Raw genomic sequence first — 26303 nt, 5'->3', positions numbered from 1 at the left:
GGGGTGGGGTGGGGTGTATGAGAAAAATCATGGCAGGCTTCCAGCAGGCTTTCACACAGAAAGTATTTTCGGCCCACTACGAGCGGATCAAGATCACGTCTTAAACTGAGGTATTGAAATTAAGTTAACAGTTTGGGTACAGATGTAACATATTTAGGGAATTAGCTGAGCTGCTTAGATACATCTGATGCCCAGACATACGTGAACAGACATCCCACCAGATTCTCAATGTTAGGGCTGCCAGACTTTAATAGCAGCTTGATATGCTGGAATTAGCAGGTGACATGGTCATAGCTACAGTGGCCAGCTGAAGAGCTGGCAACCTTGTTCAACGTTGCTGCTTCATGGCTGAAGGGCTATGAATGTGGTTAACTTCTCCCTTTTCAGCATAGGCCTCAAGCAGTATGACTTTTCCAGAGACATTTCTGGGTTCCTGAGCAAGTGCTCCAGTGCCCATGCAACTAATTCAGACGTCATGGTCCCATTTTGATTGAGAGGCTTGGAAACGTGCCCAGTGCTTATTCACTCTCTCCTCTCCCTTTCCTAAGCATAGTTTGCTGTGAGTGGGAATACTATACTGTGTGCTAACAAGGAATTATGTCCAAACCATTATTTGAAACTGCAGCTTGAAGAGAATTGCAAACCATAGTCCTGCCCTAAGCATCGTTTGCTTGATAATGGTTAGAAGCAGAACCAGAAAAAAGAAAACGGGGAACAATAGCAAAAGAGGAGGCGAAGGAAGAACATGACCCACAGCATATTACCAACCCCTCAAACCATGGTTTATAACAGGGGTAGGCAACCTAAGGCCCAGGGGCTGGATGCGGCCCAATCACCTTCTCAATCCGGCCTGCGGATAGTCCGGGAATCAGCATGTTTTTACATGAGTAGAATGTGTGCTTTTATTTAAAATGCATCTCTGGGTTATTTGTGGGGCCTCCCTGGTGTTTTTACATGAGTAGAATGTGTGCTTTTATTTAAAATGCAACTCTGGGTTATTTGTAGGGCATAGGAATTCATTCATTCCCCCCCCCCCCGCAAAAAAATATAATCCGCCCCCCCACGGCTGAAAAAGGTTGCTGAGCCCTGGTTTAGAAGATTGAAACATTGTGTTTATATTCACCAGTCACTTACACATCACGAAAGAAGAGTGGACAGAGAGAGGGAGAGGGAGAGAGATGACAAAAGGGGGGGCACAGATTTGCATATGCTAAAGTATATTTGCATATGTACATTTAGAAAATACTATCGTTTCAATCAGCAGAGGCAAACCCTGGTCCTTCAGATTTTGCTAATGTTTATGCTGGCTGGGGTTTGCTGTAGAAATAGACAATCCTTGGATGAAATAAAAGTGAGGAGTCTGGGGGCAGATTATAATCACCCCTTCCCAGCCACCCAAGGGAGATGAAAGTGGTAAGTGGGGTTTGTAGGGCTTTAAAAATGTTTTAAAACCTTATAAATAGTGTTTGGCCAGAAGTGGCAATATGGCAAAAGAAATAACATCTGTTGTGGGAAAGTTTCTTGTCTAATTCATCTCCATAACACCCATTCAAAAATGAAAAACCAGGTATTAATATTAGTTTAGTTTTCAAACATCAATGAAGAAAGATTCACCTTGGTTTATCAACTTGAGTTCTCACAGGGTGATGATTTAGGCATAAATTCTAGAAGTTGTTCCAAAAGTCTCAGATTTGCTGGCTCAAAAGAGTGGGAAGATTGGAATCCAGAGATAGCTCAAAAAGTACATTTCAAGAAATGTTGCTTTTATACTCCGCAAGGCACTACGCAGTCTTCTTTCTCTTCTTCACACAGGCACAGGAGGAGAGAAAGAAAGAAACCAAAGAGGCAGGGGAAGAGATAAGCCTTCTTGACATTCCATGGATTTCGTCGCTGGCTCATGTACTCATGCAGGCAGTGAATCATACTGATAATTACAATAAGATCATATTGAAAATAAATTCCCTCCGTTTTTAAGGAAGTGCAGATTTTGGAATTAGCTTACTGACTTCTAATGTTGTGCTACAAATAATTCCCCTAAATCAAATTTTAATTCCCTTTCTGCCATACCAGTTCTGTGTTGATTTAATTTTTTGCAGTCAGCTTAGCTATTTCCTTTGCTGTTTGTGCTAATAACTCTTTTTAATCATATTTGTTTGTGACTCCAGAGCCTAACGGCACACGATATACACACTGCAGAAGGAGCAAAGATCGTCTCTTTCTCTCGGTGTCGTTCTCCCACCCCCGATGCTTCATGCCCCCTCCCTTCAACACAAAGTCTTTCCACAATGAATCTTGCAATCGTGTCTGTTTTTGAAAAGAGGTAGAGCTCCGCCAGTCAACATCACCATGGCTGGAGACAACCTGTGGGGTCCCCAAGGAGGACAGACGGAAAGGCCCACCATCACCAGAGAGACCTCGGTAGCAGCTGCCCTTTCCTCAATCAAGGGGAAAGCAGCAGGGGCGAGTCGTCCTCAATCAAGCAGGGTAAGACCTTCCCGGGTCATTACACAGGTGTCCTATTCCCTGCAGAGAACAAGGCTTCTTTAAGCTATTGGATAGTCGATCGAGGTGTCATCTTTTAAAGAGAAAGTAACTTCGCTCTTTCTTCAGTGTCTGCCTGCCATGCTTGGTTGCCTGTCCTTCCTCCCCTGCCCCTTTGGCAAGCCTTACTTATACATACGGTATGTTCACTTGTAATGGATGCGAAAGCATAATTTCCCCTATCCCTTCTCGGTATTTTGATAATTTCACGCAACCATTTCCATTCAGTTCCTTCCTCACCTGCCCGGCGTGGCTGACCCAAAGGTGTGTGTGTGTGCTCTTCAAAAAGATCAAAACTTTTTTTAAAAGGAGTACCTTAAAAGAGGGACGCGGGTGGCGCTGTGGGTTAAACTACTGAGACTAGGGCTTGCCAATCAGAAGGTTGGCAGTTCAAATCCCCGTGACGGGGTGAGCTCCCGTTGCTCGGTCCCTGCTCCTGCCAACCTAGCAGTTCAAAAGCACGTCAAAGTGCAAGTAGATAAATAGGTACCGCTACAGCGGGAACGTAAACGGTGTTTCCGTGCGCTGCTCTGGTTCGCCAGAAGCGGCTTAGTCATGCTGGCCACATGGCCCGGAAGCTGTACGCCTACTCCTTCGGCCAGTAAAGCGAGATGAGCGCTGCAACCCCAGAGTCATCCATGACTGGACCTAATGGTCAGGGGTCCCTTTACCTTTACCTTAAAAGAAGCAAAAACAATATAGGTTAGCCAGGATGAATCTGGGATGCAATAGGGATGCAAGAGGTCAAAAGGTGGGTCCAATAGATGGTGGTGATGACAATGACAATGAGATGACTGGCATTTTTATGCTGCTTTTCTGCCAAAAAAGACAGATTACTGATATCAGTGGGAAGACAATCACTAGCCTCAGGTTTACAATCTAAGAGACATGAAACAAAGGGGGGGGGGAGAATATCGGGGGGGGGGGAACAAGCTCAGACACTTAGTGAACAGAAGCAAAGGAATATTTTTCAGAGGATCAAAAAAATTGTGCTTTTTCAGCAGAGCTACTGGAGAGGCCCTTCAGTCTCCTCTCTCCTCTCACAAGCTGCTGTAGACGACAACTTAGGAAGGAGCCTAATGTACTTTCTCCCTTAAGCAGATCTGATGCAGCAGCTAAAAAAGCCAATGCAATTCTGGGCTGCATCAATAGGAGTATAGCATCTAGATCAAGGGAAGTAATAGTACCACTGTATTCTGCTCTGGTCAGACCTCACCTGGAATACTGTGTCCAGTTCTGGGCACCACAGTTCAAGAAGGATACTGACAAGCTGGAACATGTCCAGAAGAGGGCAACCAAAATGGTCAAAGGCCTGGAAACGATGCCTTATGAGGAACGGCTTAGGGAGCTGGGTATGTTTAGCTTGGAGAAGAGAAGGTTAAGGGGCGATATGATAGCCATGTTCAAATATATAAAAGGATGTCATATAGAGGAAGGAGAAAGGTTGTTTTTCTGCTGCTCCAGAGAAGCGGATACGGAGCAATGGATTCAAACTACAAGAAAGAAGATTCCACCTAAACATTAGGAAGAACTTCCTGACAGTAAGAGCTGTTCGGCAGTGGAATTTGCTACCAAGGAGTGTGGTGGAGTCTCCTTCTTTGGAGGTCTTTAAGCAGAGGCTTGACAGGCATATGTCAAGAATGCTTCGATGGTGTTTCCTGCTCGGCAGGGGGTTGGACTGGATGGCTCTTGTGGTCTCTTCCAACTCTATGATTCTATGATTCTATGATGCAGTGCCATCATTGCCTGTCCTGATGTTTTCCCATGAGTGTTCCTTCTTCTCATCCCAACCACTAAACTCCAAATCCTGAACCTGAAGAGACGCCAGCTATCTAAGCAGAAGGGGGCCAGGCTGTGGGTCAGGCTTTCCTAGAATTACTTAAGTTGTTTTTATGTGGCTGCTGCTTTAGTGGAATCAGAGACGAGGACCTGAACGGACAGGGAGCAGGCACGGATGTTTCCTGGGTGTTGAGATTTGACTCTCCCCCACCAACTTTTGATGGTTGTAAAATCCTAGCCCTCAAAATCCCCAGTTTTCCCAGAAACAGTTCTGGGAAAGTTGCTAAGATACTACCGGTATCTTGCGTTTAAGCCAAGCTAGTACTGTTTACGAGCTCATTCAGAATGTGAGAGTTTGAATCACAGCAAGGTATACATTGTTCTCTCTCTCTCTCTCTCTCTCTCCAGCCTCCCATCTAAACTTTCCTTATTCTTCATCCCACCTCTTCTGACCACAATGTCCACTGCCCTAGTTGATTTGTTCTGGAATTAAACCAACGAATACGAGATTCTAATAAGGGATCACTAGAAAACCAAGCCAAATGTTGACATTAAAACACTTGTGATCTCTTGAAGCATGTCACGAGGTTCATTATTATGGGTCTTTATAGCATTTAATAAATATTTATCTCTTCTGAAACTGTTACAGACACCTTTTAAATTTTTCATTTATGAAGATCTAATGAACACTTAATGTTTTTAACAAATGGCTGATCAATTGTTATATTATTAGAGAGTCCGAAAGATCAGGGGACTGCTTATAACTATATTTTATAACCATATATTGATGAGTTTATAACCATAATACAGTGCTTATATGCACCTATTAATCACAATGCCTCAAGGGACCACCTTCCCTGCCCAGGCTGTACTGATATACAACACCACTCCACAGGTATGAGTTGGCTAAGCGGGAGGAACAACGTGGCTCAGAAGCTAAGTCAGCACCTTTCATCTCTTTCAGAAGTCTTCAAGACAAGCAACCCTATTATGTAAAGTAATAGAAAGATTAGACCCTAAGGGTACAGTCCAGAGAAATTTAGGCCCACTCAAATCCCGCTAATTCCAACAGGACTTAAGTGTGCCTAATGTTCACTTGATTGTGCTGTAAGACTGCAATCTAAAACCGATTAAGACACAGTGCACGGACTCCAGCTCATTTAGCACCATTGATTCCATGTGACCATTGACTTCAGTGGGATTAAATTAGTCTAAATCCAAATGTTCCAATTTTCCTGGTTTGCGGATAGAGTTGCCAAGCTCAAATTCTTCAGCCAATGATTCTAGGAGAGTCCCACAGCAGGGGACTTAAAGATTTAAGATACTAATGATAATTGAAATGTTATGCTCATCTGTATGGCCGCTTCTCAAGTTGTTCTTTCATTGCCTTGAGTCTAACATAGCAACATGGGAAGTGTCCCAAAGGAAGCATTTTCATGGGATTCCACCCCAGAAGGCATTTTTAGGGATTCCACAATGCGATGAGAATTCCGCCATGATTTCTGTCTGTTGTATACATGGATGAGGAACCAGCAGAGATCATTCCTGTCTAGCAGAAGCCTCTGGAGCATCTGACTGACAGCCCCCGTTCTTATTCCCAATTGTAGCTGGCATTCCTCTGGCCAGCATAGTTCTTGTGATGTGCTCAGATACATATTGTTGTGCACATACCTTAGGGCAATCTGACTTGTAGGACCTCATCGTATCAAAGTGATTTCCAGTGCTCTTTCTCTTCATTGATAACATTTGCTAAAATGTCACAAAGACTCTGTGAGCTAACCCTGTGAAGAATTGACATCAAAAATTCCCTGAGATTGAATCATTTGTTTTCTAAAGCCACTACAGGCAACTCCCAATTTACGCAGGGGTTATGTTCCAAGGTACTGCGCATGTAAGTGAAATTGCGTATATTTAAAACACCATTGAAAAAGCCTGCAAACACCCCATTATGCCCCCCACCCTGCCCTTGTTTGGGGGGTCACTTCCAGATTCAACGTGGTAGGTGCATGGTCAAACACATATTGGATGTGCCTGAAACGGTCGCCGCCTGTACATAGTTTGTTCCAAGAGACATATAACTGTGTTCTGAAGTGTTTGAAAAAAAACAAAACATTTACGTTGAGATATTTCACAGAGTTGGATGGGAGGCTAGCCTTGAATCCCCAAAGTGTCTTTTTTAAATAGCCCCAACAAAAACAGTGGGGATACTGCAGAACTTAGGATCTTAACGTCAATAAAATTAGTTTTAGAAGTCAAAGACCAGCTTGCTTGTAGAATTCTTGCCTCCTGCCCTCTGCTGGTGTTTTCAGACAATTCACAGAAACAACTCCATGCTACTCCTGAACAACTTCTTAGACACAGAACACCTGCTCTGAGACAAATCCCCAGGCTGCTGCTCTTTTCTGCCTATATATATATATATATATGCATGCATGCATAAACACAATTAACAAGGGCTGGAAAGGCAGATGGGAGATTGGCTTTGTTATAATGATCAGGGAGGGAGCCTTCCATTTTATTTCTTTGATCTTCCCCACTTTTCAAGCGTCACTTCTCCACAGGCTAGGTATACAGCCTTGTCATATGTCTTTGCAGTGTCTCATAGGAATAGGGTTGTTATGATTTCTACCCTTAACACTATTAGTATGGAATATTAAATATTCCATACAATTGCAGTCTACAAGTAGGCAAGGAATGAAACACAGGAAACAAATCATGTGCCAGCCTTCTAGTAGAGAGAGGGTTACAAAATGATGCCACAAAAGCCATCAGGTCATTAGAAACCATGCAGAGTTTCCAACGTGAGCTTTAACAGACTTAAAATAGCACCAAGAAGGCATTTTCTTTGGTTGATTAGCCAAACTAATCACTCACAGTTCTAATCTTATTGAAGTTTGTGTGATTTGCATTTTTTGCTTAATGATTTTGGTATATAACCCAGGATTTATGTTAATGGCAGGGACCTGCACCACGCAAATCATTATCGCCATTAGAATTTATCTTACGGCATGAACTTGCAGTACTTATCCTGTCACACTTTCATTTTATTAGAAAAGTTTGCAGAGTTAGAAGTCATTTAAAGTCATTTAATTGTTAAATGTTAATTAAAAATGCAATGGGTAATAGATTTTGACTGAGCACAGACGCAGTTCTATTGCTGCCATCAAGCATGTGAACTAAAAATACGATATGATTGGCCAAAGTGTATTCATTTTCCGGGAGAGTAGTAACCAGGCCACAGGCCACTTTCCTCTCAACATTACTCCCTCCTCCCTCTCCATCAGCACAAGGGGCAAAAAGCAAAACTATTTTTCTAGAAGCGGAAGTGCTTTAGCTGCGTTATAATAGGAATAACCTCAGCCAAGGATATTTCTTTGTGAATTAATGACCGACTGGAGTTAATGGTCATTGGCTTCACCTTAGGCCCTCAATTAAACCCTGAACCTCAGTTGGTATCACTTAATTGACTTAGTTTCATTTCATTTCAGCATTTCTAAACAGCCTGCCTGGAATCACCCTGACAGAGTTGCGTGGCCTTTGTAGATGTGGTCTGACATACCCTCCGTCCTCCTGCCTGGACACTTTGTTTTGTTTTGGCATGGTTGCACAATGCCCTGTCCATGCGTCGGTGCAGATAACAGCAGATGACTGAGGCTAAATCTAGCCCAAGAGTGACTAGAAATGGGACTGTAGCAAAGGATGCAACGTAGTCGAAATGAAAGACTTAGGCCCCATTGCTTTGAATAAGAAAAGAAGGCTTACATGGGAGTAAGAGCCATTAAATCTCATGTGGCCTATTTCTGATTAGACATGCATATGATGCACATTTCTCTGTAATGGAGACTCTGGGGTGAGTGGTTGCCAGATCTGAGAATCAATTTTTTTATCTGCTGCAGACAGGATTGCATCCCCTCTGAAAGAAAGAAAGAAAGAAAGTAGTTTGGGGGTGCTCCTGGAATAATACTACTGCCATTAGAGGTTCAAATTACCTCAGTGGTGAGGAGCCCCCATGGCCAGCTTTGGTTGCTAGGCCAACAGTAGCCTTTCTGGAACAGGGACAGCTTGGCCACTGTGTTCCATGCACTGGTGACCTCATGGCATTCTGTGTGGGACAATCCTTGGTCATGATTTGGGAGCTGTAGCTAGTGCAGAATTTGGTGGCTAGGGAGGGTACAGACTGGGGGATCTGGCCACACCTATTACACTGGTCTTCAATGAACTGCACTGTCTACCTATTAGTAATGGAGTTATGTTCAAAGTCTTGTTATTAACATATGAAACAGGGAATCTCAGACCCAGGGGTACAATGCAGCCTTCCAAGCCTGCCCTTCCCTCCCCTTCCTCTTCTGTTCCCTCTTCCCTCCCCTCCCCTTCCTATTGCTTAGATTGGTGACCCTAAAGCAAAAGGTATTTTGTATCAATAGCAATGAGAATTTAAATTACAATTTAAATTTAAACTATGCACTTCATGTCCCTCCAAGCCTTTCTAGCTGGCCCATGGGATTTGGCCACACTTCTCCCAGGTCACACCCCTTACTAGTCTTGCTTCAAACCCTCGTTTAGTACTTTTGCTGGGCTGGAAAGTTTTATTGAACTTGGAATGCCTCTTGCTGACTTGGATGGAGAACATAGAGGGGTGTGTCTGTATGTGTAGAAACCGACCGCTTGCACAAAGGTAAAATTCACATTAACTGCTCCACTCACTTTTGCTTCTGGCTCCTCCTGCCACTTGCATGTGTTGCCAGAAGATTGTCCAGAAGAAAATGTGGCTGTTGGGCTGATAAAGGTTCCCCACACTGGATATAAAATAGGTGTTACCATGGAGAAGGACCACTTCTGTGTTGCTGCTAGTTGGCAGACTGCAAGTTGAGGCCCAGTCAACCAAGTCTCATCCAATGATCCTGATGACTATGTGGGTCAATGTTGGGAAAGGTGTTCTTTGGAACGTTCTCCCTTTGCCATCTGGGAAGCTCTAGCTCTCCATTTGTGGAATGCTCTCCCCAGGGAGGTTCAGCTGACACCTTCACCTTTAGGCGCCAGGCAAAACCTTTCCATTTCAACCAGGCCTTTGGCAGATTGACATCCCATTTAAATGTGTTGTGGGAGGGTGGGTTATTAGTTTGCTTCTGTTCTTATTTTTATTATGTGTTTTGCATATTGTAATTATGTTGTGAACTGCCCTGAGATCTGCAGATGAAGGGTATTTAATTAATTTAATTAATAAGTTATTATTATTATTATTATTATTATTATTATTATTATTATTATCTGTAGCATGTTTTAGACACTGAAAAACAGTATTTTTTGACGATTGATCTCTGGATCTCTGGATAGTACTGCTTGTTATTTGTATAATTTTATAGCCTGAGTATATATATCTTTAAATTCCGGTTTTTACATTTGCAATTGTAAATACAAGTATTTATTAAATAATTAGATTTGTTGACTACTTATATAATTTGTATATATGCATTGAACCTGCAGTATGTTCTAGAGTCCTTGACTCCTTGCTGATTTAGAATCCTTGACTCCTAATTGCAAACCACTTTGACATATTCCATATATAGTAAACTGTCCCTCATTTGACTAAGTAAATAAAACACATTAATTTTCTGATACTGTTTTCAAGAGGGTTAAGTACATTGTTAACTCTCTCAAATGACTACCAATGGTGCGTAACAAGTTTAACTTTGGCTCGGTTGCACCCCAAAGGGTGGCCTAAACATTAGAACTACCCTATCTCATGTTATAAAGCAGGATATGGGATTGCAGTTTGTGATAAATTAACATGCAAAACTCAAACACTTCCAACAAACACTTATAGGAAATAGATATTATTGCTTATTACAACAGCTCAAGGCTTCAGCCACCAGAGAAAGGAGCTAACTTTCCATAGAATCATAGAGTTGGGAGAGACCACAAGGGCCATCCAGTCCAACCTCCTGCCAAGCAGGAAACACCATCAAAGCATTCCTGACAGATGGCTGTCAAGCCTCTGCTTAAAGACCTCCAAAGAAGGAGACAGCACCACACTCCTTGGCAGCAAGTTCCAAATCTATTTCAGGTCCATTCTATAAATTTCTAGTTTTCAATAAAAATTAATTGATCTCTAGCAGGAACACCCCCCCTCTCCTGGTGGGCCAAATCCATATCTCACCCCCTTCCTGCAGGCCAACTTCGACATGGGTGAGGCTACCCACCTGCCAATCATTGGATGTCATCATGCCACCCAGTGATTGATGGGTGGGTGGTCCCACCCACCTGTGAAAGTTGATCCATAGGGTGGGGAGAGACGACTGCTTTGCCTGCAGGGAAAGTGCTGGTGAAGCAGCACCAAACACCATGTCCTTGCCTCTGCCCTGTTCCAGTACCACAGACAGCTCTGAGTGAGCAACTCACCCAAACAAAGGCTAAAGGTCAAATGCCTTTTCAACCTCTGCCTCCAGTCCACCTCTCCTAGCGTCCTCCTCTCATTAGTGAGAACTGCAGTCCTTAAAGGACCAAGCCTCTGGTCTGTTGATGGGCAGGTCTATGCTACCCGAGCTCTTGTGTCCTTGCACTGCTGGAATCACAATGTAGGCTGGGAGGCACACCTGAGGCTCAGAGGAAGGTACTTGAGAAACCTGAGTGCGGTGGGATCTGGTCCAAGGTGCCTCTGATGTAGTAGCCCTCTGGTCACTAGGCTCAGAATATGGTTCCTTAGCTAGTGACTCTGCAGCTTCTGGAATCTTGATCACTGCTTGATTCTGGAGCCATGCCACCTCCAGTCACTGAGAACTGAGTGTGTGTATTTTTGCATAGTGTTGCCCCCGATCTGCATTGGTTTGCTATGATAGAGTGTTGTTTGAGAAATGGTTGCTTACAGTTGTTTTATTAAATATCAAGCAGCTGCATTCGCTGTATTCTTTTCCGCAACTGCGGAAAAACATTCTTGTTTAAAGAAGCCTACCCAGGTGCTTAGAAAGCTGATGTGACTTTCAACCCGATTTAATACTTTAACTTTTTGGATGTTTTAAATGGTTGCAATTTCTTCTTGATAATTTTCTTGTTTTATCTTTTTGTAAACAACTTTGAGGTTTTCCCCCCTACAACCAAGCAGTCTATAATTTTAATGAAATAAATAAATTAAACACAATAAACTAATGCCTATTACATTTTTATTATGTTGCAATTAACATGATTTTCCCTCCCATTTTTCCATCAACTTACCGGTAATAGCCTCATTTGAATGAATGTAAAGCATGATTTGGCTTTGCAAAAATGCTTGCACACTCCACAGTCTCAATCTTTTCTCCTTCAGTACAGCCAAACTGGGAGAGGAGAGGGGAGATAGAAGTATGTGAGTCCGAGCTTCACACAGTCTCGTTCCTGTAAGAGTAAACACGGATCAGCACTTCTAGTGTGATGATTGCCTTAAGACAGGAGTCTTAATGAGTGTCTTTAAAAGCATCAGCTGGTATAAGTTCCCCATAGGCCTCAAATAAATCTGCCCAGATCATGCATTTCCAAATGTAGGGCATACCTTTCAATATTGTCAGGATTGCACAAAAAATTATTGGACCAAACTGAAACAGTTAAGGCTTCAAAATGAGTCTCCACCCCCTGTAATATGGAAAAGTTTAGAGGGCACTTTTGAATCTCTTTGATCAAGCTTTGAAATAATTTTACTGGATTACCATTGTACTAAAAGCATAATTTATAGTAGCTGACCTAAGCTGCTCTTTGTATAAAAGCCATATATTAAACAATGGCAGGAAAGCAAAAAATGCAACAGGAACCGAATCTGCTCTGTTTATTATTTAGCTCATAATTGCATCTTCCTCATTTAATCTTTTGAATTCTGGCATGGTCTTAATAATAAGGGTTCAAATAATGTTTACTATGCACAGGAGGGAAAGCCTTGAGTAATACACCCTGTGCCTCCAAACTTTGTGTAGCATGTGACCTTTCCTTAACCCAAGAAGGCCTGTTTTATAAAGATCGTACTAGATAGCTCCCCTATAAAGCGTAGATTTGCTGCCAAGCACCGCTCACTCTTAGCCATCTTAGTTAACATTTCTGCATACCATTTTTTTGTGTTCTTTCCCCACAGCAGTTCCAAAAAGCCAAGGCTGGCACAAGCCTACCCACCGGCTACTTCTGAGCAAGTTAACTGGAATGAGAATCTACAGTGTAGATGATTGCATTTACAGCAGGTATCTTCAACCCACTTTTAACCCAAAAATGTATTTGGGGATGCATTTCGAATATTTTTTTTTAACCATATATTTGCATGGAGGTAGTGCTCCTGTTGTGACCCACTTTGAATCAGGCTGTGACCCACTAGTGGCTCCCTACCTACAGGCAGAAGACCAGTGATTTGCAGGATAGCTCTCTGCCCTTAGCAATATGGATCAAGCTAACCCATTCTGGAGCCTAATTTCAAAACACAAGAATACAGACAAGGGCCTACAGCTCTCCTAAGCATGTTGCTCTACCCAGTACAATGGGTGCCGGTGACACATTTTTTGTCAGGGTGATGGAAGGGCATCACGGGAGAGAAACTAGAAACTTGCTGCCAAAGATTTGACTGATTAGTTCAAATTGTTATGTGAAATTTAGCTGCTACATGTTTCCAACAGAAAGGCATTGCCTTTAGTTAGGGTTGCCAGATCAGATGCCTGCAGTAGGTTTATTGCCACAACTGAGAGAATCCTCCTGTCACAGTATATAGTCTCAAGTTCACAACCCTTTTCTTCCCTGGGCTCTTTGGTTCATAATTTTCAGCAGTGCTCCCCCCCCAAAAAAAATGTTTAAGGGTACTCTCATTTTGACTCAAGAAAAATCACCATTTTATAGTTCAAATCAGGAAAAATAAATACAGTGGTACCTCTGGTTACGAACTTAATTCGTTCCGGAGGTCCGTTCTTAACCTGAAACTGTTCTTAACTTGAGGTATCACTTTAGCTAATCGGGCCTCCCGCTGCCACCGTGCTGCTGGCATGCGATTTCTGTTCTCATCCTGAGGTAAAGTTCTTAACCCGAGGTACTACTTCCAGGTTAGCGGAGTCTGTAATTCGAAGTGTTTGTGACCCAAGGTACTGTACAGTGACTGAATGGACAAAAGTACAAAGATTCACAAAAAAGTTTAGGGGTTGCATACCCCGGCATCCCCCCAGAAAAAAGCACTGGTTCTCAGCCATCCAAACCTTTTTGGCCCGTGTACTTAATTTCTCCAAACAATGCACATCATTTACAGGCATAAGATGCTACAGCCAGTGCTCCCCCCCCCAAAAAAAATGTTTAGGGGTACTCTCATTTTCCTACTCATATTGAAATACTGGCCCTCAATGAGACCAAACTTAGATTCACAAAATGTTTCGGGGAATGCGGACCCCTGCGCCCCCCCCAGAAAAAAAGCACTGGTCATGTCTCCTCTAGCCTCATCTTAGGCGATAAAAGAGGAAGATAACAACTAGAACAATTGCTGGGAAAAGATCGGGACTACTGTATAATGGATTATAATGATAAGATTTTGAAATATGGAGTAGGATGGCAGTGAGTATCGTTACTCAGAATCTCAAGATTTTGAAGCATGGGGAGTCATTTTTTTTTAATAATTTGGCATAATATTTGGTTTAATTGATATGTACTGTATTTGTATAATTTGAAATAATTGTTAAGATATAATTGGTTTGTAATTGGAAAATTTAATAAAATGTTTTTTTTGTTAAAAAAAAGCATTCTAGGCTGAACCATGGGCCTCTGTTGAACAGATATGTAGGAGATTTGGCTGTTGCATCACAAAGACTCTTATATGTGTGGTAGAATTTGTCCCAGGAAGACAAGTGTTGTAAGTTAATGCACAAAGAATAAACTATGGGGAAGTGAATAAACAACATTGGCTTAATATGATTCAGAGTGAACCATTCAGTTTGGTGATCCCCAAACCAGTGTTTTCATGTGTGTTGAGAGCTTGCAAATGTAGCCTCTCAGAAATGCTACTACATTCACCTCTATGGTGGAGACTATAATATCTGCACATTGTCTAGTGTGTACGGGGTTTCTTCCCATTTAGGTCAATGGGGTAGGTCAATCTTCTGGAGCTCGTATGGATTCCTGCATCAATCAATATGTATCCAAAATAAAGAACATCCTGGAGCTCTTCCTTCACACTCTCTATCTTCTAGCATCCTTTGCACATTTATTTTTGGCATTCATTCATTGACATAAGTAAAAGAATGAATAGATTTTAATCCTTTCCTTTGGCTTCCAGAATAGCAGTAGGGCAACTCCCAGCATCATTTTGCTAACAGTCAGCACAGATGGAGGAGGGCTGGTCTTGCAATTTTGATTATCTTCTCGGAATCCCAAAAGCTGACACTGATTCAAGATTTTCATTCTTCCTATTTATTAAAATCATTTATAAACCACATTTAAATGAAAAATTACCTAGGAGGTGTAAAACACAACACCATCAACTGGGAGATGTGTGTGCATAACTATAGCTTTATATTCTGCAAACTTCTGGATGAGCAGAAAAAGAGACAGGGCCACAAAATGATGCATGTACATTCCCAACCATCTACCTCATCAATGGGAAAAAAATACAACTACAGTCAAACCTTGGATCCCAAACGCCTACATTTTGGAATGTTTTGGGCTCCCAAACGCCGAAAACCCAGAAGTAAATGCTCCAGTTTTCGAATGTTTTTTGGAAGCCGAATGTTCGACACAACTTCTGCTTGAGTGCAGGAAGTTCCTGCAAACAATTGGAAGCCACGCCTTGGTTGTTGAACATTTCGGAAGCCAAACGGGCTTCCGGAATGGATTACGTTCGACAACCGAGGTTTGACTGTACAGCAGCCACATAAGGTATTTGAACCTCTCCTCTGTTCAGAATGAATGGGAAGGTGGGTGTCCAATTCTGGCACCCAATGAAATGTGGGCATTTTTATGGGTGTGTGTTCACTGCAGGAGAGGCTGAGCGTGTCAAACAGTGACACAACAGGAGGAGCAAATAAACTCTCATGCATTGTGGATTCCTAAGGGAATGTCTACTGAGAACTTTTGCAGCTGCCATTGGAGGTACTGGTGGGCACGCTGCCACTTGCGGGTGCAACACTGGTGACTCCTGTGTAATTAGGGTGTTTGGTTTTGACTAGGGAGCCCTGCATTCAAATTGCAGAGGATCCCTACTCAGACACAAGGCTTGCTTGGTGAGTCGAAGGTTTCTCCCCACTCTTACCAGTTTGTTGAGAGAAAACTTCATTATGCCACTGAGAATTCTGAGTCTTAATCTGAACCGAAGAAGTCCCTCATCATCACTATATCCCCCCCCTCTACTTAATTTTAACTCCACTTCCCTCTCCATTTTAGGAAGATCTCCCACTCCCAAGAGTAACAGAAAGGTAATTAGCTGAGCCTCTGGCAACTGAGAATGAGCCCATGTGTGTCCATGTCTCATTATTGATGAACCAAAGATTTTCCTTTTATCTCCATATTGAACTCATTGCACACAAATGCAGCAGTTTCTATGGCTTGGGGAAAGGCCTTTTTACAGTGTTTGTAAGAGCAGATGCTTGGTAAGTCTATATATGCCAGTGAGAACATCATTCAGTTTTATGCCCACTTCTGTTTTCTTGCTTGGCATAATTCATTAGCACATTCTGCAGAATACTCTCTCCATAAAACTGGATTTGGCTGTAATGTTAAGGTTCTAATGACTATAGCATTGTAAAAAAAATGCAATAGGTTTTTTTGTTTTTGTTTTAAAAAACCCACTTATAATTGATGTGTATATTTGATAAGGAAAAATACACATACATTATTAATTTGCAATAGAGCACCATTTTTAATTTATCAGTTTTTAAAATAATTTTGCTGATGGTAAGCCTATGGAAGGAGAATTAGCGCAGTTCGACAGCGAGTCTTTATGACTTGCTTCATGCTATTTTTAAAATGATTATATGGGCTCATTTCTAAATAAAGTCAAAAACTTTGATTGAAGACACCAATATAGCCTGCCAACCTGTTATGTAACAACGTTATGGAGGGGTATAAATACTAAGATACAAGCACCTCGTTTATTTATCTTTCCTTAACATAATTTAATGTAAAATTCAAACAAAACAAAGATTAGATGGGGCTTGAGCAGGATTTTCAACATCTGTGCAGATAAATTTAATTTATTCCAAAGAGAGGGAGAGAGAGAACTACTAAGCCATCTTATAAAGGCTGTTGTTGCAGATTACTTCACACAACAGAATGCAGCTGTACCACCTCAAGCAAATCCAGTTTTACTCTTAAACCCCACACCCCACCTCATTTAGACAACCCCCATCTTAAGTTCTGCAAGGGAATAATGCTGGAATACTATTTTATTTTCACCTTTTGAACAAGTTTTATGTACACCAGGCAATAACACCCTGAATATTACTTCTGTGTAGCACCAATAAGTTACACACTACAGATTTCTTCTGCCATCTTTTATGTGCAAGCAAACCTACAAGCTTGTTGCAGTATGTTAAACATAAATGAGTTACACTGCTTGAAATAAGGTCTTGCTGAAAGTTTAATATTTCAAAGAAACATACCTCAAAAACTACAGGGTCCTCTGCAAAATAGGCAAGCTATGGTCTACTCTAGGAAAAACTCTGAGATACTTCTGCTGGAAATGGATGATGGAGGGGGCCGGAGGAAACAATGTTATTTCTTTTAATACAATGAGATTTTCCTATTTTCATTTTAAAGAGCAGCAAAACTGAGCGAACTCTGGGGAAAAGGTAACTTCAGGATTTGCTCCGCCCTTTTGGCCAAGATGTCTCACAAGCTCTGTTCCTGGATCTGATCAGGGTGTGTGCGTGAAGTATTTCAGGGGAAGGATTGCTCTTATAAAGGGAAAGGCAGCCAGTGTGGGAGATTGCAGTCAAACATAACTATGCATGGCTGCTAGTTGGTGCATTAAGGGGTTAAGGATCATAGAGTTATATTGCTAGATAGACTCAGTTTGATCATACCCCCTCTCCTCTGGAAAGGAAGTGAAGCTTCTTTCCTCTTCCTTTATCTCTCTATCTCTTCATCATGTAATCAACCCGGATGGACATGCTTAAGCTAGCTCTACGCTTAGAATGCATAACCGAAGTTGTCCTGCTGTATTTTCTATTCAAGAGTGTTCTGCCTGCATTATCATTGCTGCTGCATGGAACAATGCATGGCTGATACCTTGAACCTGCAAGTAAAGCATTTTAAACTTACTTCTGTGTGTGGCCTGCTCATAGCAAGAGGCGTAGAAAGAGGTTAGCTGCTGCGTGCAATTGAACTGGTTAAAAAGTTTTAGCAACCTATATTCCTAACACTATATCACTGCTTAACTTTTGTGAGTTTAATCTCTGCTACTGGGGCTCTGCCTCTGCAGGAGAGTATGCAAAGCCTGGTGTTTTGAATCCAGGCATTTTTGAACCCAGCCATTTTCTTTAGCCCCCCCCCCCCCCACCACATGTGGGTCACAGAGATTCATATTCAATTCCCCACAGCCAGAACTGCCACTACCACTGCTGGCTGTAATTGTAAGAACTTGTGCTGGAGCTTGCATTTTCCGCCTCCCTATCATTCCTTTTTTCTTGTGTGTTATGTCTTTTTAGTTTGTGAGTCTGAGGACAGAGTGTGTTTTAGGAATGATTTTTGTAAGATGCTCTGAGATCTTTTTTGCTTAAGGGGAAGGTATAATTGTGGTTAACAAATAAATGAATGTGTAAGCAGAATGTTGTCTTTCCTTGCTGAGATTAGTATATAAAGATATGAGAATGTTAATGACTGGCAGAAAATATATACAGTAATATGAATGTGGGTAGGACCAGTTTCTGAAGCAATGGAAACAGGCTTATAATAGCTTATCAAAAGAGTATAAAAAGCAGTGATAATTATATTTCTTCCATTTCCTTCTGCCATGAAAGTGGAATATCCATGATCGGCTTTGAGTACTTGTTGGATGATGCAAATAGGCTATGGGAGTGCAGAAGGCATCCATTTAGGGTTGCTATAGCTTGAATAGTTTTATATGCTTGTGAGCATGACCATTAGGTATTGAATTCATATCCAAGGGTAATGTATCAGGTACATAGCTCTGATTCTCAGTCATCTCCACAGCATGTCCAAATAAAATCTTTGCCTTCTTACTGTTACCGAAAATATCTTTCTAACACAGATTTCCAGGCTAAGACTCAAGCTCTAACAATGCCCACTTTATTCCAAAATATTAAAATGCCCATTACAACTTAATATATACTATAAATATTTCTGGACTTTTAATTTCAGGATCGGACAAATGAAACATTTTTTTGTAAGAGAGAATAGCATTTCTACAATTATGCTATGGCTTTTAACAGCATGAAATGAGATAAATACCAGTAATTAAAATTTACATTAAAAGGGTCAACTGTCTGGCTTTGTGCCCAGAAACCCTGGAAGTTCAGAGTTAAAAGAATACATTGCCAGATGACTCGCTTCCCTAACCTATACGAGCTTGTAGTAGCTTAGCACAACGTGACCATTTAAGAACGGAATACTTAAGTTTGTGTTAGCTAGGTTTTTAACATTTAACCAGAAAAGAGGCTTGTGTGACAGAAGACATTTTTTAAAGTGACTTCATAACTGGGAGGAAAAACTGAAAGCCACACCTTTCAGCCTCCACATTTCTTCTTTTGTTCAAAGTGCAAGGAGAAGCCATCCGGAAGGAAGAAAGATTACGGCTATCTATAAACTGTTTGACAGAGACAGAAATGCTGATAATGTTTGGGCTGTGTCTGTATTTTTTGGCTGCTCGCATCAGCAGAGGGTTGAAGTAAAGCAGAAACTCTTGATGTGTTTGTCTAAAGTAGTAGTAGTGTGATCCTGGGCTGGAAGAGTTCACCTGAAGTTCAGGGCAGATGTTGCCAGTAGTTTATACTGCAGGAAAGTAAAATTGCTTCCGGATTCGCCTTTTCCTCTAATTTTTTTCTTCCACCCCCATGGAAAGTCTCAAAGAGTAACTATGTCTGTAGGGAAGCAGTCTTTGAGCAAGATACCACGGTTGCGATGACAGTCCAACTCTTCGATAAAGCCATACCAATAGATAACTAGTCCGGGACCAAATCTAGGGTAAAAAAAACAAAAGACCAGACATAAATAATGAATAATCACACCAACGAGAAGAGCATAAAAACATGTGAAGCTGTGAACTGTTAATAACTCTGGGAAACACGTCATGAAAAACGAGCACAGCGCTTTACAGATAAAGCACATTTAAATGAAAGGCTGTGTTTAATCTTTCAAAGGATCTCCAAAGATTCTTACTGGACAAACAAATATTATTTGTTATTTCCTTGCATATTAGTTAATAATCAATAAGAATCTTTGGCTGAACACTGCATGGTTTTTACAGGAGGCTCTTTATTATTTTGCTTGCCACATGTTCCAGACCTGATATTTCAGGATTAAGAAAAAGGAAGAGTGTGAAGAAGAATTCATAGAGGAGCAAAGACTTCAGTATTGTACAATGCTTACTATTATTTGTAATAAAATCTCTACAATGAGGAATTGCACAAGAAACTATCAATGCAAAAACACAGTTCATCACAGTTTTTTTTTTAATTCTAAAACTCTCCTGATTGTGCCTTAGAAATTCCTCAGATATTACTAAGGCTGACTGATCCCCACTAGGCAATCTCAGGAAGTAGCCCCATGGCCTATTTTATCCATCAGGAAGTTCAGACCCTCAGGCTGGGTTCATAAAGAAGTAATCACTATCAATCATTGTGTAGTGATATGTTTTGCACATCAGTTTCACGTTTTTCCTACTGAGAGCACTTAATTAAAGGGAAGCACTACTTTTGGTATAGTATTGCAAGAATTTTACAGTGAAATAATAAATTATGAATGTTAGGTTAGTAAAAGGATGTCTAAAAACAGAAAAGCCTTCTATAGTCTAACGTTACACCAGGCTGTACAACACGAGGCCAGAAAGCTCTTCCTTTCTCCCTTTCTGTGATTTATTGTATGGCATAGTGAACTTGCCAAAAACAACAGTACAGGATGAGCTGTTAAGAGACTGTATGTACAAGGTCAGTGGAATGTCATATAATGGTTTGTACACGGGTCTGAATTCACACCAACATGGTAGTCAGCTTTTGTTAAGGGCCTTAATTATAATGGGGATGTCTCAAGAGAGCCATAACAATTTAAAGGTCCGCCAAGTCAATAAAACATATTTAAAAATGTGGGCAGAACCAGGCTGGCTTCGTTGGGATGGTTCTTTCTAACACTACAATGGAAGGACCGTTCCACAGATGTCTAATGAATAATGAACAAAAGCGACAAAACCTAGTGGACTTCTTTTACCATTCTGATTAGACGGAGGACCTTTCTTATATTCAACTGCTTAATTCGGCCATCTGTGGATTTATAACCACTGCCTTCCTATGCTTTCAGAAGCAATTGCTGGGTATAGCATCTTTCACTCTAAAACCTTGGGAGTTTTAGAATGACAGGTGCTATGTAAAGACTAGTGTTGCAGATTTAGCTGTGTTAAATAATTCTTTCGAAATGGTGATCGGCAGTAAAACCAGATTATAGTGGCCTACAATAGATCCTCTCTTGTAACCACAAACCATGGTTTGTGGTTATGTTTCAACTGTCCCACTGAATCAACTGGATTTCTGTATTTTATGCATTAATGTTATTCCTTCAATGCTGGATGGGATGTATCGCATAATACAATGTCTCCATAAATCAAAGGTAGCATATGCGCAACATCCATACAATCTCTATTCCAATTCCTTGTTCAAAAAGACTTAAGTGAAGTACTTAAAACCAAAATTAACTTGTTGGCACATTTAACATTTGGCACTGACTATCAGAAACTCCTGCTGCTAAGCACTAATTTCTCTCTCATTAGCTCGCAGAATCGGAAAATCACAAACAATGCCAGTAGTTAATTATTGCTGCCTTAATTTGAAAAGTCATTTAGCCTTTTTTCCCCTTTGTGTCAACGGGAAGCAGTAAAGAGGTCAAAGATAGAAGCAAGAACCACCCTTTTTAATTTGAGACTCACCACCATTTTTCATAGATGCATAGATGTGATTTGTGAAGAACCCAATTCAGGGCTGCAAATTATAGAGTAAGTGCAGAAACTTATTTATAGATTAATTATACTGTTAAACAAATTGGTGACCAACCTTCCTTTTGTGATCACTTTAAAGAAAGTTAGGCTGAACGGAAAATGTTACAACTATTGCTCACTGTGATAAAATCAGAACATAGGAAGAGCGCTGTTGGAATAGACCAAAGCTCATCTAGAACAGGATTCTGTTCAACCAAATGCCTCTGGGAAGCCCATAGACAAGGCATGAGGACCATGGCGCTCTCTTAAAAAAAGAAAATGTGGAAACAACCCAGGAAAGTCTTTGGAATCCAAATCCAGTGTCAAAACAAGAGACTCCTGTCTAAAAAGAAATGCGTTTCATAGGCCATTATGCTGGAGCGATGTGATTTATTTTGAAAGTCCAAGCATTAATCAGTCAAGAAATCAACAATGTTGGAGAAAGGACCTTTTTCAGACAGTCAAAAATCTCAGTTATTAGACTGTGCAATGTAAAAACCTTTTAGTTTTTACTTGATGCTCCTATTTAAGTGCAAGGAATGGGGGGATTCATCTTGTTCCTAACTCCAGAAAATAAGACCATTTTTCATAATCTGTTTGCAATCTTGTAGCCCATTTCCTAAACCATTTATAAAGCAGGCTATAACACACACACACACACGCACACAAACACAACCTTCAAGGCATTGTACAGATTTATGCTTTGTGGTCAGACTTGTCAAACTGGGGACTAAAGACTAGTGGGGTAGAGGGGGACACTAGAGTTTATATAGTTGGTAAAGGAAAATATTGGGTTATACAGTATGTATTGACTATAAATTTATTGAGTAGCTTAATCCACAAGATGCTGTACATACTATTTAAGCTATTTAAAAAATATTCAAGTGCAATTCCCAGAGAGAAATGTTACCTTAAGAGTTACACTGAAATGCAAACAATTAGCTAAAGTATATTAGTCAGGAGACTGGAAAATTTACAGATTGCTGTGGGCAGAAATTCAACCATTATGGAAGCAATCCAGCACATTGATTTAACCAGATATTACAATTATATTGATTGTCTGAGGATGCTTTCATAGAATCATAGAAGTGTAGAGTTGGAAGGGGGCCAATGGGTCATCTAGTCCAACCCCCCTGCAATGCAGAAATCTCAACTAGATCATACATGACAGATGGCCATCCAACCTCTGCTTAAGAACCTCTGAGGAAGGAGAGTCCACAAGCTCTTGTGATAGCCTGTTCCACTGTCAAACAGTTCTCATTACCAGAAAGTTCTTCCTGAATCCATTTGTTCGGGTCCTACCCTCCAGAGCAGGAGAAAACAAGCTTGTTCCATCTTCTGGCCCTTAAGATATTTTAAGTTGGTTATCATACCCCCTTTCTTCACCAGGCTAATCATACCAAGTTGCTTCAACTATTCCTTACAAGGCTTGGTTTCTTTGGATTTATGTTTCCTAAATAACTTTCCCAACATGCCACACAGCAAATTGCTTTGGAAAATGAGGGAACTTTCAAAATCAGTTTATGATACATCTTGGCTGTATTCCATAAATCCAGAATCCTACTGAGAACACCCTTGTATGTTTGCTACATTGGATATGTTAGCAACCATATGTGACCAATCCTGTCTCCTGGATACTTGCAAATATGTGGTTAATGTGTGCATTCATTAATTTTGTGTGTATACATAGAACACTGTGTACAGGTAATTGTGAAATGTTCCTAACAATTGACAGATTTATCTTATATTGTAATGGAAATTATTAGCTGCTGAAGGCAGATGTAACATTAAAAGCACCAAGAGCATAGTCCGTAGCTGTGCTTCAAGCCACTTTTCGCAACTGAATTTTGTGGACCAGCGAATTGAACACTGGTTGAAGCCTGTCAAGTCTTGCCCTTTTGTGCCTACCAACCTGCTTGCCAGGTACTACTGTCTCTGCCTCCATCTGAAGCTCTTGAAAGATTGCAAAATGTCTCGCATTGCAGCCAGGCTCATAGTGTTTTCAAAAACTTTTACGGATTTAGTAGGTTTAAAGAAAGCAACACATAGTTTTCTACACATTATCATATATCTATTGAACACAGTTTAACTCGAATGCACTATTGCTTATGCAAAAAAGAAAGAAAGATGTTTTATTTGTTCGGCAACAATTGGAGCATTAACAGACTGGAGGAATTCTGCTAGTCCTATTTTTTGTTTTGGCTTATATATAACTCAATACAATTGTTTATTTTGTGGACATTAAAACCATCTACTATTTGGGTGGCTATTGGGGATTTTAAAATGTAAACTTAAAACTGTATACTGAGAAAAAATTGACACAACAGTGAATGAAAAATATGGATTCTGTGAAACGCAATTAAAATACATTAATCATATGCACATTGAATAATTCCAAACTAAGAAACTAGCCACCCAACATATAAATGGCATGAACCATCTATGATTGCTTAGGTGGGAGATGATCCTCCTGGGGCTTTTTAAACCCAGTTTCAAATCAGTCCTGGGTGGGGAACATACACTGCTGGGAGGAAGATGGCCCATGATATGCTAATTCTGACAGGAAGAACAAGATAGGGCTCCAATGCACAGATGACCAGACTGGCATTTGAATGTTATTTCAACTTCTTCCACTGCACCTGCCAGCAGCTGACTAGCTTAGGGGATGCAGAGCAGGCCATAGGCCACAGACCTTTGTCCTCTGACTCCTCACCACTGTTTTCAGCAGCCACCTCACTAGCCAGCACCAGCAATTTGTTCAGTCAACTGGAGGCCAATGCATAGGCTCATTAGACCCACTCTTTCCTAAGGTCCTCTCCTGCAAGATACTTGACACCGCTTGTCCCCCCCCCCCAACCCCCCTCCAAACTGCTGCCAGTTTGGAAGCTCCTTTCATATCCATCTGCCTTGGGTCTCCATACCCAGCCATGGCAATGCATGATCTTGAATTGCTTTTATCCACATTGTGGTTTAGATGAAGAAACTCGGCATTTAATGAGTCTAAATGGCTTTGGTGCAATAAAAAGGATTTGCCAAGGAATTATAATAGAAGCCCACGTTAATTGTAGCCTCACGTCCTATGCGCTCAGTAATATGGGCTGTACATAATAAAAATCACAGGATGGTTTTCAAGATCCTTAAGCTTACTAATCTTATAAGTGGCGATGGTGAGATAAGGACTAGCTAGAGAGAACTAAGTGCAGATTATGATTTTCCTTACTACTTGCGTAAGAAAAACAGTGCAAAAACCTCACATCAGAGTGAATTCTACCTTTGAAAAGAATTCTGCCAAATGGCTGTTTCATGAGTTGTATGCAAAAATATAATGTTCTCTCTACAAAAGCTCTATCTTCATTCCAAATCTTTCATGCCCATTAACCTATTCTGGAAAGGCTGCAAGTAGGGGGGAAGCCCTCTATTGTCTAATTCCCCCAAGATCCAAACTATTCATCATCATTGAGAAGAATTAGAAGCAAACATTTAGTTAAGCTTGAAACTGACGGACTTAAGAGGAATGCCAGGCTGCAAACTGCCAGGGTGACAGAAAACATGAGGCAAGCTATTGAGAAAGGTTAACTTGAGGTCCAGACAACCAAAGTGCTGGTCAACTCATCTTGCCATTAGGTGATTAATAGTTGTTTATTTTTAGGGCTTGAACTAACAGGCCATCCTGGGGCCAGTGCAAGATGATATCTGAATAATCTCTGGCTGCCTTGTGCCAGAAGAAATCTTTTCTTTTTTCAGCTGTTGATCTGGCTGCAGTTCCTGCCAGAACAGTGAGATGTGCCAAAGACAAAATCTCTCCCACTACATGTGTCATACTGAGGTGTCACACATCCAAAAGGTAACTAGGTGGCTAGGCCTCAAGCAATTAATTCTTTATTGGGAGCCTAGGCCAAAATACTTTTTGCTACAACCTCCTTTTCCTGAGGTCATTCCTTCTTTTAGCCAGAAAAAAGTATTCTACCTGCTGGTCACCTCCATCCCTGCAACTGTTTAGAACAAGGTTTCATAAGCACTTGCCTAATTCATCTGTATATATCTCTTGTTGTAAAGTAATAATTTATTTAATAGTCCAATCTATCTATTGACATTAGGCAGGCATCCATGTTATGTTGTTTTATATACCTCCTGACAACTTTTTCCTTTTTATTTCAGCAAGCCTACCCAGATATATGATTTGGTTGCCTACATTTGTTTTTGACATTTTTTGCTGATTTTATCTGTGTTTTAGCTGATAAAAAACAGATTTGTGGTTTTTATCTACAACTTTACAAAGTACCCCAGAGACTCGGTCCTTGATTAAGCAGTTTATAAAGCTGTTCTAAATAAGTAAATCATAGTTCTATAAAGGCAGAATAGGGGGAAAAAGACGCTTTGTATTACTTTCAAAGTAGAAGGGTAACACTACAAAATAATAATTGAGTGTAAGAATGTCATAATAGCCGGTTGGACCCAGGCAATGGCTCATCTAGCCCAGCATCCTGTTCTCCCAGCGACCAAGCAGATGCCTGCGAGAAGCCCACAAGGAGGATTAGAGCACAAGAGCGTTCTCCTCTCCTGTGGTTTCTTGCAACTGGTACATTACTGCCACCAACTGTAGAGACAGAGCCACCATCTTAGTGAGCATCAATAGCCTTTGCTTGAGAAACAGGATAAAAATCAGGAGCGGATGATGTGTTGGGGCTGTGCCCCTTACCTGATCTCCCTCTGGCCAAATGGCTGGTGCATAACATGATGGAGATGAAGAGGGGCCAGGTGAACGTGAGATTGGTGCGGTGCTAACATGCCAATAGAGCCAACCTGGTGCTTCTGCCTGTGTGTTTGCACTGTACCAAACTCACCGCTTACTTGCCCAATGCCCATC

General features: G+C 41.0%; 1 protein-coding gene across 4 annotated transcripts in view; it reads right to left on the bottom strand.

Moving 5' to 3' along the window:
- Positions 1 to 1651: 1651 nt before the first annotated feature.
- CDIN1 (CDAN1 interacting nuclease 1) overlaps positions 1652 to 26303 on the bottom strand; it is a 136431-nt gene continuing 111779 nt past the window's right edge. For 2 of the 4 annotated variants that reach the window (XM_035110456.2, XM_035110485.2), the window contains one exon: positions 16654 to 19432. In XM_035110456.2, the coding sequence (XP_034966347.2) occupies positions 19318 to 19432 (115 nt within the window). In that variant the 3' untranslated portion in view covers positions 16654 to 19317. Of the gene's footprint in view, positions 1803 to 10484; positions 11689 to 16653; positions 19433 to 26303 lie in introns of those variants that run through there. The other 2 variants (XR_004692302.2, XR_009557409.1) reach the window with 2 other exon arrangements.

This window comes from Zootoca vivipara, chromosome 1 (genome assembly GCF_963506605.1).
Source record: "Zootoca vivipara chromosome 1, rZooViv1.1, whole genome shotgun sequence".
NCBI classification, from domain to species: Eukaryota; Metazoa; Chordata; class Lepidosauria; order Squamata; family Lacertidae; genus Zootoca; species Zootoca vivipara.
Note: the sequence above shows the minus strand (reverse complement) of the source record. Positions and strands in the feature narration are given on the sequence as shown.